At 39.8% G+C, this 16,984-nt stretch overlaps 2 protein-coding genes across 2 annotated transcripts in view; one reads left to right on the forward strand and one right to left on the reverse strand.

Annotated features, from left to right (window-relative positions):
* The window catches only part of rnf11b (ring finger protein 11b), a 30,912-nt gene extending 15,733 nt beyond the window's left edge, over positions 1-15,179 (forward strand). Inside the window, exons 2-3 of the mRNA XM_063064337.1 lie at positions 8,607-8,776; positions 11,272-15,179. Of these exons, the coding sequence (XP_062920407.1) occupies positions 8,607-8,776; positions 11,272-11,443 (342 nt within the window). The 3' untranslated portion in view covers positions 11,444-15,179. The remainder of the gene's footprint in view (positions 1-8,606; positions 8,777-11,271) is intronic.
* Positions 1-16,984, reverse strand: part of ttc39a (tetratricopeptide repeat domain 39A) — a 138,177-nt gene that overhangs the window by 11,270 nt on the left and 109,923 nt on the right. Inside the window, exon 18 of the transcript XR_010019921.1 lies at positions 5,794-5,970. The gene's annotated coding sequence lies outside the window, so the exon portion shown is untranslated. The remainder of the gene's footprint in view (positions 1-5,793; positions 5,971-16,984) is intronic.

Here is a 16,984-nt window from a genome sequence, read left to right on the forward strand (position 1 = left end):
AATAGAGGGGTGTCATTTTAGAAGTGTCATTTCTTTAACATGAGAGTGACAGCCAGAGCTGGGCTGAAAACTTCTGGTTAAGGTGGTGCCTGCGTACAATGCTCCTTTGGTTGACATCATGAAACCATATATTTCACTTTATGAAACCATATATTTCACTTTATTTATGTCTTTTATGTTTGCTTTTTGTCTGGGATGTGATTCTGGAACCATTGGTGCCTGTGACTTGCTGTTCGGAGACTGTTTGGATGTTCCAGCACTGTGCAGTCTCTGAGAGGCAGTGTAGACCTCGTGGTAGCAGACTGCAAGCCAAGGTTTGACTTTATTTCACTGACTAAAACGATGAGAGAGATTGAAACATCGAGGCAGGGGAATGCAGGAACTCGGTGATTGTTTGGGTGTTCCAGTGCTCTGCAGTCCAAGAGGATTCTGGGAGACAGCAACAGCATGCGGGAACCTCGTGGGGAGAAACCTGTGGTACGGGGCAGAAGCCATTGTTTGGCTCCCTATTTGCCAATTAAAGCAACGAGGAAGATTGAAGCATCGAGACAAATAGAGAGTGTGTGCGAGCTGACTGTGCCATGGAGAGGGCAAGGTCTGCCACTGGGCCTGGAGGGTGTTCCCAGGTTTTCTGCATTTTGGAATTGGACTTGGACTATAGACTTTTTTGTTTAGTTTTACAGGATTTTAAATTGTGTTTTTCACCCAATCCTTTTTTTTTGTGTGTGAGAGAAGAGATTTGGGGGTCAATGTGCCTGTTCATTTTCATTTTCTTTGTGCAGGACAAGGGACTTGATGGGGGCGGGGGTTGATCTGTCTTGATTCGTTAGGGCACAAAGGGATACTGGGAGAAGACAGGAGATTGAGGCTGAGCGGAAAATTGAATCAGCAATGATGAAATGGCCTAATTCCACTCCTATGTCTTATGGTAAGGTTGGGAAAGTTCTTCTTGCATTCTCTCCTTTACTGGCCATTCTTGTGTATTTTTTTAAATCTACCAATTCCTGCCTCTCCGCCGCTAAACTGTGAAGTCCTACCCATCCCCGAAGAGACTTCAGGGGAAAAGTCTTGACTATAAGTGGATTGAATCTGGTAGTTTTCATTTGGCAGCCAGATCTAGTACCTCTCTGCTGGAACAATAACCAAAGTTAATCTTTGTGTGCCTCTCTGAGTCCTTTTGACTGATGGAGATGCGCTCATGCCCTCTCCTAATTCTTTCAAGCCTGTAAATAAGGATTTTTTTTGATATAAGGGTGATGCAAAAGGTCATGACATAAAGTTCCAACTTGACTTCCAGTAGGAGTAGTAAGATAATAAATGGTTTGTTGGTGATCCCAGTGATATGAAATAAACATTTCCTTGGACTGGTGAACCAAATAGATTTTGCATTATTACTAATTTGGTTACTTGTCCCCAGCTCATTGAGAATACGGACTGTCTCAATATTCATTCGCTGCTTGGGGTACCTTTATGAAAAGGAATATATGGCTTCATCATGAGCTTATTTATTGACAGATTATCAGTGATTTCCTCCCCCCCCCCCCAACCCAGCTACACTTCTCCATCAACAAAGACAAACATTTGAGGATAGTAAATCTATTTTGACATTGACACATTTATTTTCTATTGACATCTGAGGAATAACTGCATTGTCATTGTGGCACTCAAGTGAAGGTTGGAGTGATAAGCTTTTTATGCTCTAGCCTCTGGAGGACTACTTGTGCCCACAAATAATACTGCAGCACATTGTTAGCAAACTAAGGTTTAAAATTTTCACTTGGTTCTTTCATTGTTCCAGCTGGTCTTTTACCCAAAGAACACTCTGGGTCTGGATGTCCATAAGACATAGGAGCGCAATTAGGCCATTCAGCCCATCAAGTCTGCTCCACTATTCCATCATGGCAGATCCCAGAACCCACTCAACCTTATACATATAGCTTCATACCATATCTTTTGATGCCCTGACCAATCAGGAAACTATTAAATACTCACAGACTTGACCTCCACCGCAGCCTGTGGCAGAGCATTCCATAGATTCACCACTCTCTGGCTAAAAACAATTCCTCCTTGCCTCTGTTCTGAAAGGTCACCCCTCAATTTTGAGGGTGTGCCCTCAAGTTCTGGATCCCCCCCACCACAGGAAACATTCTCTCCACCTCCACCTTATCTAGCCCTTCCAACAGTCAGTAGAATTCGATAAGATTCTCCCCCCCCCCCCCATTTTTCTAAATTCCTGTGAGTACAGGCCCAAAGTTGCCAAATGCACCTCGCGTTAACCCCTTTATTTCTGGAATCATCCTCGTGAACCTCCTCTGGACTTTCTCCAATGATAGCACGTCCTTTCTGAGATCTAGGGCCCAAAACCGTTGACAGTACTCCAAGTGCGGCCTGACTAGTGTCTTGTAACACCTCAGCATTATTTCCTTGCTTTTATATTCTATTCCCCTTGAAATAAGTGCCAACATTGCATTTGCCGCCTTTACCACACACTCAACCTGTAAATTAACCTCCTGGGAGTCTTGCACAAGAACTCCTAAGTCCCTCTGCACCTCTGGTGTTTGAATTTTCTCCCTATTTAGGTAATAGTCTGTACTATTGTTCCTTTTAACAAAATGTATTATCATACATTTCCCAACACTGTATTCCATCTGCCACTTTTTTGCCCATTCTTCCAATTTGTCTAAGTCCTGCTGCAATTGCATTGCTTCCTCAGCACTACCTACCTTTCCACCTATCTTCGTATCACCTGCAAACTTTGCCACCAAGCCGCCAATTCCATTATCTAAATCATTGTCAATGTGAAAAGTAGCAGTTCCAATACTGACCCCAGAGGAACACCACTAGTCACTGGCAGCCAACCAGAAAAAGCCCATTTTATTCCCACTTGCTGCCTCTTGCCTGTCAACCATTCCTCTACCCATGCCGAGATTTTATCTTGCTAAGCAGGCTGATGTGTAGCACTTTATCAAATGCCTTCTGAAACTGAAAATCCAAGTAAGGACATCCACCGCCTCTCCTTTGTCCATCCTGCTTATACTTCCTTGAAAACTTCTTAACAGATTTGTCGGGCAAGATTTTCCTTTACGGAAACCATGCTGACCGACTTATTTTATCATTGGTCTCCAAGTATCCCAAAACCTCATCCTTAATAATAGACTCCAACATTTTCCCAACCACTGAGGTTAGGCTAACCAGCCTATAGTTTCCTTTCTTTTGCCTTCCTCCCTTTTGAAAGACTGGAGTGACATTTGCAATCTTCCAATCCTGTGGGACCATGCCAGAATCAAGTGATTCTTGAAAGATCATGATCTGTGCATTTGTTACCTCTTCAGACCTCTCTCAGGACTTCGGAATGTAGTCCATCTGGTCCAGGTGACTTATCCACCTTAAGACCTTTGAGTTTGCCTAGCACTTTATCCTTTGTAATAGCAATCACACTCATTCCTTTTCCCTGACACTCATGGATCACTGACACACTGCTAGTGTTTTCCACAGAGAAGACTGGTGCAAAGTACCCATTAAGTTCATCTGCCATTTCTGTGTCCCCCCATTACTACCTCACCAGCATTATTTTCCAGTGGTCCAGTATCAACTCTTTCAATTCCCTTTATGTAACTGAAAACTCTTTACATAACTGAAAAATTTTAGTATCCTACTTTATATTATTGTCTAGTTTGTCCTCGTGTTTCATCTTTTCACTTGCAGCTTTTTTAGTTGCCTTTTGTTGGATTTTAAAAGCTTCCCAATTATCCTGCTACATTGTATACCCTTTCCTTCGCTTTTAAGCAGTCCTTAACTTCTCTTGTCAGCCTGCTCCTGCCATTTGAGAGCTACTATTTCTGTGGAACATATCCATCCTGCACCTTGCAAACTGCTCCCAGAAATTTCAGCCACTTCTGCTGTGCTGTCATCCCCACTAGTATCCTCCTCCAATCCACCTGGTCAAGCTCCTCTCTCATGCCTCTGTAATTCCCTGTATTCCATTGTGGTACTGATACGTGTGACTAGTGCTTCTCCCTCTAAAATTGCAGTATGAATTCAATCATTTTATGATCACTGCCTCCTAAGGGTTCCTTTACATTAAGCTCCCTAATATGATCTGGGTTATTACACAACACCCAATCTAAGATGGCCTTTTCCTGAGTAGGCTCAAGCACAAGCTGCTCTAAAAAGCCATCTTGTAAGCATTCAAGAAATTTCCTCTCTTGTGATCCGACACCAATCTGATTTTTCCAATCCCCTTGCAGATTGAAGTCCCCCATTACAATTGTGACATTATCTTTATTACATGCCTTTTCCAGTTCCCTTTGCAATCTCAACCCCATGTCTTGGCTACTGTTTAGAGGCCTGTTTATGATTCCCATAATCAGTTTTTACCCTTGTAGTTTCTTAATTCCACTCACAAAGATTCAACATTCTCTGACCCTATGTCACCTCTTTCAAAAGATGTAATTCTATTACCAACAATCACACCACTGACTGTGCCATCCTGCCAGTCCTTTCGATACAAAGTATATCCTTTGATGTTAAGCTCCCAACTGTGGCCGTCTTTCAGCCATGACTCAGTGATGCTCACCATGTCATACTGACCAATCTGTAATTCTGTAATTGCGCCACGAGTTCATCCACCTTATTCTGAATGCTACGCATATTTAAATACATCACCTTCAGTCCTGCTTTCTTCGCCCTTTTGAATTTTACCTCTGTGGTAGAATTGAACTCATTGCTCTATCTGCATTTGTACCCAATCATTGGCTTGACCTTCCTTACATTCATGTTACATCCATCATGTACTTGTAAACCTGCTGGCTCATCCTCAGCCCTATCATCCTGGTTCCCATCCCCCTGCCATATTAGTTTAAACCATTCCCAACAGCCCTAGTAAACCTGCCTGCAAGATTATTGATCTCCCTTGGATTCAAGTGCAACCCATCCCTTTTGTGCAGGTCACACCTGCCCCAGAAGAGGTCCCAGTTCTGCAGAAATCTGAATCCCTGTCCCCTGCTCTAATTCTTCAGTCTCACATTTATCTGTCACCTTATTATATTCCTATCCTCACTGTTGCGTGGCACAGACAGCATTCCTGAGATTACTATCCTTGAGTTCTAGCTTCTCAGCTTCCTGTATTCTGTTTTCTGGACCACCTCCCTTTTTCTGCCCATGCTGTTGGTACCAATATATAGCACAACTTCTGGCTGCTCACCCACCCTTTTCAGAAGATTGTGGACGAGTTCAGAAACATTGCAAAGGCACCTAGCAGGCAAACTATTATCCGTGTTTCTTTTTTGCATCCACAGAATCGCCCATCTGTCCCCCTGACTATAGAGTCCCTTATCACTGCTGCCATCCTCTTCAGTTCCCTACCTTTCTGAGCCACAGGACCAGACTCAGTGCTAGAGGCATAGCTGCTGTTGCTTCCCCCCCACCCCTGACAGTACTCAGAATGAAGTACCTATTGTTGAGGGGGGCAGCCTATCCTCTATCTGGCACTCTCCCTTCCCTCTTCTAACAGTCATCTGTTTATCGGTCTCCTGTAGCCTTGGGGTGGCTACCTCCTATGGCTGCTGTCTATCACCTCTTCCCTTTCCCTAATAAGCCGAAGTTCATCAAGCTGTAGCTCCAGTTCCTTAGTACAGTCTCTAAGGACCTGCATCTTGATGCACCTGGTGCAGATCTGGCCACCGGGGAAGCTGGTAGTCTCTTGGAGTTCCCACATCTGACACCCAGAACAGAACACTGGCCCTGTAGACATACCGCCTATTCTCTCAATAGTTAAATAAGGAATGAACTTACCTACTTGCTACCGCCTGTTCTCGCCAAAGCCTTACCACTCTGACTCAGACCACTCCAACGACCGGTTCCATGACGACCACTCTGTTAGACGGTACCCTTCTTTTATGGAGACTGGGTTTTTAAAGCTCTTTGCCAGACTTGTGCAGGAACACTTCTGCGCAGTACTCCAATCACTGCCTGAAAGATGAAGAAGACATGAACCTCATAAACTCTTCTTTCATTGATTGATGTGTTGCAATCTGAGAGGTTGGGCTGGGAGCTTGGAGTTGCAGTTATTCTGGAACAGTTTTGCAAAATGGCTGCCTCCTCTGATATAAATTTCAGCTAATCTTTTGGTTCAATATGCAAGCTCAATCAAGAATTATCACTTGAAAAGCAAATCTGACTAACTTATTTTCAGCAGTCACATTGTACTCAATGTTTTATGCGATGAGCCTTTCTTCTCCCAACACTGAGCTTCCATTATTGCTGCTCTTTGTAAAATACAGTTTTGAGTCAAATAATCTGGGATATTCTTCTGGATAAACGAGAATTTAACGAGATTTTAAAATCATCCTCTGACATAGCTTTATTTTGCATAAGGAATTGAAGTATCCATACCATCAAGTGTTTGTAAATGAATTCTGTTGATCTGAATCAATGTGATAGTGTTAAGGTAACTTTATTAATTTTATAATGTTTATTTGTGTTTTGAATTTTGGTTCCAGTGAAACACATTCACTTGTGGACAATGGATGTTCCTGTCAACATTGGCATTTGATAACTATTCTGATTTGAATTTGGAAGCATTTTGAAATTCTCACCATCTTAGAAACAACAATCTGCACATTTGGGTGAGCGAGGTGCTCCTAGTCTGCAGTTAGGCGAAGGGTTCTAGCAATTTGATGTAATAGTCGTGAAGGATCAGCAATATATTTCTAAGTTGAGGTGGGGATGTTACAGTGTGCAGATGTTGTGATCTTGTGCTCCCAAGGTCCTTGGCCTCCTTGATTGTAACATTTGTGGGTTTGGGAGATGCTATTGAAGGACACTTGATGAGTTCACAATTTAAGATTGTTTAATATCCTTTCCAGTACACAAGTGTAAAGAAGAATGAAATAATTGTTACTCTGGCACTTTTCTGTATATATGTCCTTGATGGTGGGTAGACTGGTGATGGGCAGTTTTGCCTACCCATTGTAGAACCTTGGTTCATTAAGTTGTCATACCTGGCGGTTGGGGGAGGGGTTGTGTCGTGGGGATATGGTCCCACTATCTAGTAAATGCTCCCAGTGATGCGTGCTTCAAACAGCCTTTGACAACTAAGTCCAGCTCCTGGTCTTCATATGTGGCTTAGCTACTAAACCTGGCAGAATAGTTACTGCAGACTGGAGAAGGGTCAAAGGTGAGTTACTGGCACCTTAAACCCAGTCGCTTCAGGCAGATGGGGCTGATCAACTGTAGCTGGCAGCTCATCCAGGAGAAGGAAATCTCTGATCTCGAACCTCCACTGCCTTGCAGCTATGCCCACTCATGGGGCAGGTAGGCTTCAGAAGTAAACCCCAAGGGGTGGAAAGGGGAAGAAATACAAAGCTGGAGTCCATAAAGCAGTCCGATGTTGAGTTCAGTGCTGACTAGCAACTCCTGCAATGCCACTGGTGCCAAACTGTATCGGTTGCTGCTGTTCCTTTGGATTAATCAGCTGCGTGGTGAGGGGGAACCTGCTACATGGGCAACAGCTTGTTCTCCATATCACTTGCATATTATTACTCAGTTAGGATGCAATATACATGGCCGACCCTGAACAGCAGAAGGCCTCAATGTAAAGCCTGCCTGTCTGTTGCAGTGCATTTTTTTTCAGCAATGCAGTGAAGAGGGGTGTGAGTTCTGAAGTCAATAGCCATCTTCCTTGTCTTGTTGACATCAAGGAAGTGGTTATTTGCCTGGCACCAGTCCTTGCACTTCCACCTCCTCTCTGTAGGCCGTCTTGTATTTTAGCAATAATGATGAGTAGTGATGGGTGGAGTCGAGTCTTTACCAAATGAGTGCAAGGCTCTCCTTCCCTCGGCTAGCCTACAGGTCATCCTTGGTTAAGGTGTAGTCTTTCTTAGCCCCCGATCAGAGTTATGTGAAGCCATGGGAGGAGGTGGTGGATGGTCATCTGAGCAGCTGGTGCATATCAGGAGTTCTGGTTATATGACCACTGACCCCAGACACAATCTCAAGAGTACTGATTATAGCTGAGGTCACCCATCTTGTAAAGACACTGTACAGGAGAAGGCAAAGGCAAACCACTTCTGTTTATTTTTTTAAATGCCAAGAACAATCATGGTCCGGGAAAGACCATGATCACCCACATCATACAACATGGCACATAATTAACAAACAATAAGCAGTGGTGGATGATATGCCAATTGATCCATTGCTTTGTCTCGGGTTGTTATTGAGCCACTTGGATGATGCACTAATCCACCTCATTGGAGCGTATCTTCACACTCCTGATTTGTGCTTTGTAGTTGGTGGAAAAGGCTCTTGGGATATGGAGATGAAATCCTAAATGCAAAATATCCATCCTCTAATCTGTTCTCATGGTCATGATGTTTGTTTATTTATATTTTTTTCTTTGTGCACTTGTTCTAGGCTCAAATGAGATTGAGGAGTGCAATATTGGTTGCCCAGTGATATTCTTTGCCTCCTGATCAAGTTGAATCAGTTTTTATGTAGTTTGTGAAATTGCCTTGCTCTCCTTTAAAAGAATGGCCATTTTACAGTCTTGGTGTTTGCAAAAGTACATTAATTGTTTCAATGTCTTTTATAAATCTTTCTGCCCTTAGGAACAGGTTCCAGTTCCTGTTTATCATCCTACTCCAAGTCAGACTCGGCTGGCCACTCAACTTACTGAAGAAGAACAGATCAGAATAGCGCAAAGAATAGGCCTCATTCAGCACCTGCCCAAAGGGGTCTATGACCCAGGAAGAGATGGATCAGAAAAGAAAATTAGAGAGTAAGTTCAAATTATTTTCATAGTTTTATCTCTGGAAAAATTACCACTCAAGCATGCTGGAGATAAATGGGTTTTCTTCATCCATTGAGTTATTACTGCAATTACTCCTATACCAAAAGGCATAGATGGTTTTGTTTCTTTAATTCTCAGACAAAAATCAGGGCTATTGCAGGATCTCCATTTTTCATCTCTATTTTAGTGTACTATTTTTTAAAAAATACTGTTGAACCTGGTTTTGCCTGACACAACTACTACAAAACTTCAGAGCAGCCTGTTGAATGATGCTGTTCGAATTTTGGATCATCACTACCTCACCAGGTTGTATCTTTCTATATACCTATTCATTTTTTATATGTCTAGTTAATTCCCATGTTTCTGATTAAATGCTGGTTTGCATATGTACTACTACTCACCTGTTTTCTGTTTGGGAGTTCTAACCTCCAAATTGTAATTCCTGACATAGTGGGCCCTGCTGTTTAGGTCAGCATTAGCATGGCCCACTAAGTCTTTTAAACTAATGAAGGTGCTTCCAGTTGTGTTTTTGACATGTATTTGCATCCAGCAGCAGTGAGGAACGAGCAAGTCAGGATAGTAGATGACTTCTTATGAATGGGATGCTAATTACACGGTCTTTCTGCTCTGTTCTGGATGGTGCCAAGTGTTACTGGAGCCATATTTCTTTAGAAAAGTGGAGTGTTCTCTTATGCACCTGCTTGTTTTTGTTACCATTTAATTTGTTGGTCCATCTTAGTATCTTTTCTTTGGTGATCCCCAGCATGTTGTTAATGGACAACTGAGCAACGGCAGTGTAACACACAAAATGCTGGAGGAACTGATCTGTTCCTATGAAGGGTCTCAGCACAAACATCAACTGTTTATTCTTCTCCATTGATGTTGCTTGACCTGCTGTATTCCTCTAGTATCTTGTGTGTTAAGTCTGGATTTCCAGCATCAGCATCTGTTGTGTTCATGCCATTGGATATTAAGGGTTGTAGTGTTAAACATCTTGTTGCAGGTGATCATTGCTGGCCACTGAATTGTTGAGCTGTGTGCAGGCCTGGGCTGCTTTGTTATTTAAGGAACTGCAGATGGAATTGGAACACTATTGTAAACTCTGCCATCGACCTTGTGATGGAGGAATGGGTATAAATGAGGCATTTGATTGTGAATGGACCCAGTCCGCTACACTGAGGAACCCCTGCAACAATATCCTGGTGCTGATATCACTGATCTTTTTTTAAAATACTGTGGTCATCATCTTTTGTGCATGAGGTGACTCTGCTTGGTTAGGTTTTCCCCTTGAAGACTGTTGGTGGTGCAAGTTTACCTTAATACCCTATCAGGTGGTACTAATTCTGGGACTTAAGCACTCTTTGTCCATAATTGACCAATGTTGTAGCCTTGGCTGGCACACAATGGCAATTTTGGAAGACAATTGGTAGCAAGTGCTGCTTGTTGCCACTGACAACAAAGACTTCCTAAGTTCTGCTTTTGATTGAGAATAGAAATACAGGAATGTGATAGGTTAGATTTTGGGGTCATAATGTACTGCAGTACATTTCCATGCTGCCTGTAGGTGTACAAGACACCATTGTATAGATGCATGGCAAGTTCTGGATCAGAGGCTATCTGTGAGTTGTTTTCTTGGGTGTGTGTTGGCTCTTGGCATCATAATGGAGAAAGCTGGGATGTTGGCCTTTCTAAGGTGTGATGCTATTACAGCTCGGGGTGTTGGAGTTCATTTCCAATGTCATCTGTAACAAGTCTGAAAATCCTCCCCATGGAGTGTGTGGGTTTCTCTGGGTGCTCTGGCTTCCTCCCGTAGTCCAAAGACCTGGTTAGTAGACTAATGGATAGTTGTAAATTATCCTGTGGTGAGGTTAGGGTTAAGTTGGGGGTGGCTAGGTAGAGTGGCTCAAAGGACCTGTTCAGTGCTGTATATCTAAATTAATAAAACTGTCAAACTTCATGCAACACAAGCAATCTGCACATTTTCTTTCATCTAATGTTTGTCAATTGTGGTCAAATTGGCAAAATTTTGTCAAATTGGGTGGCATAGTAGCGTAGCAGTTAGTGCATTGCTTGACAGCACTAGCTGTAAGATCAGGGTTTGATCCCCACCACTGTCTATAGGGTTAAAGTCAATCTTTTGGGCACCACAGTTGCATAGGGGTTAGCGTGGCACTATTATAACTCGGAGTGTCAACATTCAGAATTCAATTCCAGTGCACCTTTTAAGAAATTTGCACGTCGTCCTGTGAGCATGTGTTTCTTCTGATGCACTGGTTTCCTGCCACGTTTTAAAGACTTGCTGGTTAATTTGTAATTGTAAATTGTCTTGTCATTAGGCTAGGGTTAAGTAGATGGGTTGCTGGGTGGTGCGGCTCATTGTGCCAGGCACTTGCGCTATATTTCTAAATAAATGTGACAAAGCTTTTGGATGTATTTGCAGAGTATCCTTTTGGTCATGATAAACCTTTTTTTTTGCTTTTCAGGTGTGTTATTTGTATGATGGACTTTGTTTATGGTGATCCAATTAGGTTTCTTCCATGCATGCATATTTATCACCTGGACTGTATAGATGACTGGCTGATGCGATCGTTCACGTGCCCATCTTGTATGGAACCAGTGGATGCAGCATTGCTTTCTTCCTATGAAACCAACTGAGAAGGCTTTGCATCTGTGATACCATGGAAGAAATAAATCCTGATCTCTACCACTGAGCCAAAGAGTCAGAGATTTGGAGAACCCTGATTGTATGCGATCATGTACTAAGTACAACACTGACAATAACTCATGACTGCAGTTGTTAAAACATTTATATGCATATACCTAAATGCTGTTATTTAAAATCTACAAAGCCCTGACCACATGTTATGAATTTGAGTAAACATATTGAAGCAGTAAATGGCCATTAGTTTGGTCACACTAGGATAGAAATGATTTTGATGTGACGGTGATTAAAAAAAGTTTGTAAAACATGCTTGTTAAAGAAATGGTATCCTCTTTGAATTAAAGCTGTTTATAGTGGTTTTATATTGGATGCATAGAGTAGTGTTTTTGCACTGAACAGTTGTCAGTGTCCCATGCAGCAGAATTCTCAGGAATAATGGGTGCTTACTTTCTCTTTTGGTATAAAGCTCTCTGGGGAACATTTTTTTTAATGGAAGAGCTCTTAAATTATACGTCTGCTTTTTTATTTGTACATATGCACATACAGCACATCTGTCTGTGCATATGAAGAGGTGCCTGCTTGTAGATTTTTGTGAAATAGCTGGCATTTTGGTGCCTCTTTAGACCAGAAGAGCCTCTGCAAAGATTGGCCTAATGTGTTAATTAGTTTCCTTGACAAACTAATATTATTGCTGTATTTCTTTTGATTATGTGTTCAACTACAATGAGAAATATAGGTCCAAATTATGAAGTATAGGCTTTTTTACTAACTTTAAGGATACTATTTCTGCAGTGCAGTGTGTTTAGTATTTTGTATGGGTTTGTTCCAACAGTAGTTCGATGGTATATTAACATTTTGGTCAAGGCTTTGTGTTTAGGAAAACTCTAGGTGCCAGTATAATGATCCATTTGTGCAGAAAATTAAAACATTTACCATCTTATTTTAAAGGATCACTTGGCTTCAGTTCCAATATGTTTGTAGTACTGAATTTGGGCTGAAGAAGAATTTTGTAATACAGTAATAACTTCCTTCATCACCAAGCAATTATGCTGAATTTGGTCATTTTCCTAAAGGAAATAAGTTCTGTACAAAATCCCTAGAGCACATAATATACAACTATAATAGATGTCCTTAAAATTTTGATACAATAACTGAATTTTATTTTAATTTTACAGCTGAATGATTCATTGGTTTTCTAGACAACCAAAATTATAAGACCAATCAAAGTTCAAATTATGCACAGGTAGAATGATGGCATTTACAATGCATTGTTTATTTTGATTAGCATGTACAAAGTCATGATACAATTAAGTGATTTAATTGTTTGGCATGAGCTGCAAGAACAAGAAACCACAGCGCTTGAGAACATTAGTGAATGAATCTTAACATAATCAAATTCCAATAGATCTGTGTGAGAAACAGAAAATACAGTGGACTATTTTAAGGGACATTCTCTGAAAATATATTTGCCAAGCACATTGAGGAAACAAGTCCAAATGACTTGTTGTGATTGACTTTATGTAATTTGTCATTATCTTTTTTAAGTTTTCAAATATTTTTTCTTAAATCCTGCCTCAAGTTACTGTATAAAATTATGAAATTTTTAAATGATAAACTTTATAATTGGACCTGGAGTTTTCCCTTTAAAAAAAAATCACACTAATCTGTACACTGGCACAAAGTAGGAGTTTAAAGCTTTTTTGCACAGTTCTTTTCCATTACAAATGGAATTCATGGCCTTAGGTCTTTTGAAATGGTGTCTTGTTATAAGTGAGACTAGCATGGTGCTCAAAAAATAATGATCTAATCATAGCAAATCATTGCAATGACTATGTTTGAGAATCAAGCAGTTCCAGTGGTGTGCAGAACTTCAAGTAAAGGCAGAGATGCATTTTCAAAATTTATCCATTAATATTTTGCATTAAAGTTTCTGGATTTTTGAGTACTACTATGTGACTTGCAGGAATTCCAAACTAATGGAAACTGCACAGATGAATAGTGAGGGGAAATTAGTTTGTTCTAAGTATCTAAATGATATAGTTTGCAAAATCAAAGGCAAGATTATAAATCAGACATTTTCCCCTGTTTCATGAGGGACAAATATTGCAATAGCTGTATAGTTGAGAGCCGTTGGTTTTAAATCAGTGAAAAGGAAGACCTGGATTTGTGCAATATTTTAATGGCGAAAACATAGTATTTACAACTGTTTCTTTTATGACCATTCCACAAACTTTAACTGTACACCTTTACAGTAATGTTTAAATTTCAATTATTGTGCACATTGAGGTGCAGGAATAAGTGGGAGTAATCACGAGTGTTGTGTGTGAAGCTAACAATTTTTGAGTGTTCATTTTATTTATGTGACATTACAGATTTGGTTCAGCAATGGTGAGTTGAATAGACTTTTAGTGGTGGTATGTTTCTAGGCACTTTCTGTTACCAGCATAAACAAAGATTTTGTTTTGATATAATTGTAAGACCTTTAGTGCTCCAAGTCTGTAATAATTGGCTTGCCTCCTTGAATAGCTCGGTGGCAGCATGATTTTATATTTCTTTCATTTATAAATAGTATGCTACTTTAAGGAAATTAATTGTGCAGTTCACTAGTGCTTTTGATGTTGAAATACCAAACAGGTTAAGTGTTATTGCCCACTATCCAAAACTCTTTTCTTTTTAATATTGCTGATATCTAAGTAATACCATCCACACTAGATTTTCACATTTTTGTAACTCAACCTGAGATTTAATAGTTCCTTGGTGGAATCATTTTTAAGTGTTGAGCTATCTTGTATTCTTCTGCCTTTTCCCATGACCCCATTGTGATCAAACGGTAATAAGAATTTCAGACTGGTTTCCAAACCTACACCATAATTCTAAAATGGCTCTGAGAAGCACATGATCATAGTTTTGATCATTTTGATCTGTAACAATCCTTACAACATTAAAAATAAAATGAATTAATCCCACTTTATTTTGACACATTACTATCTTAAATTTATAGTTCAATAACTCAAGTCCAGACTTTTAAGTGTGAAGGAAAGCGAAACAATAAAGCCACTTTTTGTTGTTTGATGACATTGGGGAAATGGTTTTGGGAGGGGGCAAAAGAATTACATTTTTAGCCTTTCAATTGTTACCTTTTTTACTTTTTACAAAAAGTCAAGCGGATTATGGCTGCCTACTACTGTATAACTGTATAGCCTTTAATTTTAATAAGTTTGCTTAAGACCTCTCTGAATCTTGATGGTGAAAAGACTGAAAATATTTACAAATATGTCAAGTTTTAAGCATTACATTTGGTGGAAAATTTAGAATTCTCTTAAACATGCAACAGTGAGTAAATATCCTGGCTATACGGTATAGGTATAAAATTTCTATGCACATTGTAGGCTATTTTATTGCGTTATCTATTCAAATTTGCTGAAAAGTAGAAGGTTGTAATGTCTTCAAGTTGTATAACCAATGTTAAATTTTGCTCCAGTTTTATTTATTGGTAATCAACTTGTCTTAATAAATATTATGCTTTTTCATTGTTTAGGTTTTTCTGGATGCTTTGAAATATTGGATTTATTACAGAACTGTTTGTGCTTTAAGTACTTTTACCTAATTGTGTTTAGAGAGTAAAGAGCCTGATGATGCTGTGGTGTTGAAGGCAAGAGTAGTAGTAAAATACTGCACAATACATTCCATTTGCAGCTGTGGCTGCCATCACTGCTTTTGGGGGGGGGGGAGGGGTGAAGGGGGGAAAGAAACGCTTGTTCATCTTTTAATGTCTAATCGTGCATTATCATTTCAAATAATTTATTCAAAAACATTGCACATTCCAAAAAGTAGATTCATGTATAATTTATGGGCTTGCTTAAGGCAGCAGGTATTAAAATCTGCAATAGTAAAAAGTAATTTTTGAATGGTGTTTTATTTTCATAAAGTGCCCCTTAGCTGCAATGTTAATTTTTTACAAGATGTTCCATTATTAAATATTTTGTGCACATCGAATTGTTGGAGTACCATGTAGATAGACCTCAAGAATAACACTTGGAAATTTCCAGTTAAACCCTCAGTTGCCACTCAGTCTAATACTTGTAAGTATCCAGATTTAGATAAGATAGTTCAGGTTTTGAATAGACCCAGGCACTGAAGATATCTCAAAGGACCATTGTTTTGCTATCATGCGGGTTACAATTTCCAGTTCAGTGTAATCTCTGCTATTGGTAATTTAGAAGTCTAGAGATATAATTGACTGGAATCAATTATATAATTGCATGTAATATTCCCAAGATCAAGGTCTTATGACCAGATCCCAGTTAATTGTTGTTCAGATATATCATTTATATAAAGTATTGTGTGTATAGGAAATAGTCAGTTATCAGAATGCACATTATAATATGCTGCTAATATGAAGAGGTACTGGTAGACTAGGTTTTCCCAGGGAAAACTGCACAATTTAGTAGTAATTAAGATTCAGATTGCATAACTTTGACAGCATGCTACCATTATACTTCTGTACAGCGTGTTTTTTAATTTAGATTCTCTTTCGCTTAATGTTTCTCTCAATTTGGTAGCCTGTTCCAAACCTCTTTAAACTTTGACCTTGAATCACAAACAGAATAAACTGTCAGTCAATATCGCATCTGTTCATGTGAAGTCTTTCACGCAGAATAGCTCCACCAATATGCAAGATTTCTGAAGTACAAATTAATCTACAGTATAACCTTAGGTGGCTAACAAACAGAAAACAAAGGGTTGGATCAAATGGGTCTATATCATTTAACTGTGACTAGTGATGTATCAGAGGGATTGGTGCTTGAGCTCTACATCTGCAATCATAGTCAGTGGTTTGGGTAAGGTGGCCAAATGCAACATTCTCAAGTTTGCATTGCAGATTAAAATTATTAATACAGTTCTAAAGGGACTTTGTGTGATATATTTGTGTTCCTTTTAAAAAGATATAAGATTAATTGTACTGAGTTTTAAAAAGATTCACCAGGTTGGTTCCTGTGATGGTGGGTCTTTTGAATGAGGAGGGGTTGGGTAGGCTGATAGAAAAATGAAAGGCAGCTTCATGAAGTATAAAGCTTTACAGAGTAGGACAATTCCCCTGGCAAAGGAATCCAGAACTAGAGCTCTCAATCTCAAAATTAAGGGTTAAGATAGTGGGGATTGAGAGGGGGTAACTACTCAGTTTGCTATTCTCTGCACTGGAGGACTGTGGAGACACTTTCTTTGATGGTGTTCAAAAAAGAGAATGAAGGAAAAGATGTACATTGGTGCTAGAAAAACCCCGTAGAATTCCTTCTATTTCTGCATAAATGACCTAAAATGTGATCAGACCTTCACACAAGTCCTAAAACTAGAGAACACAATTAAATAAGACAAAAATTATACTTGCTCATTTATTTATTGAGGAAAAAATGATCCAATATTACATGTATTGGAATAAGTATGTGAACCTCTGCGGTAATACCTTCTCCAGAAGCTCTCTGAAGTCAGGTGTTCCAATTAATGAGATAAGATTGAGGTGTGAGTTGTAGAGG

The sequence above is a fragment of the Mobula hypostoma genome, chromosome 12 (genome assembly GCF_963921235.1).
Source record: "Mobula hypostoma chromosome 12, sMobHyp1.1, whole genome shotgun sequence".
NCBI classification, from domain to species: Eukaryota; Metazoa; Chordata; class Chondrichthyes; order Myliobatiformes; family Myliobatidae; genus Mobula; species Mobula hypostoma.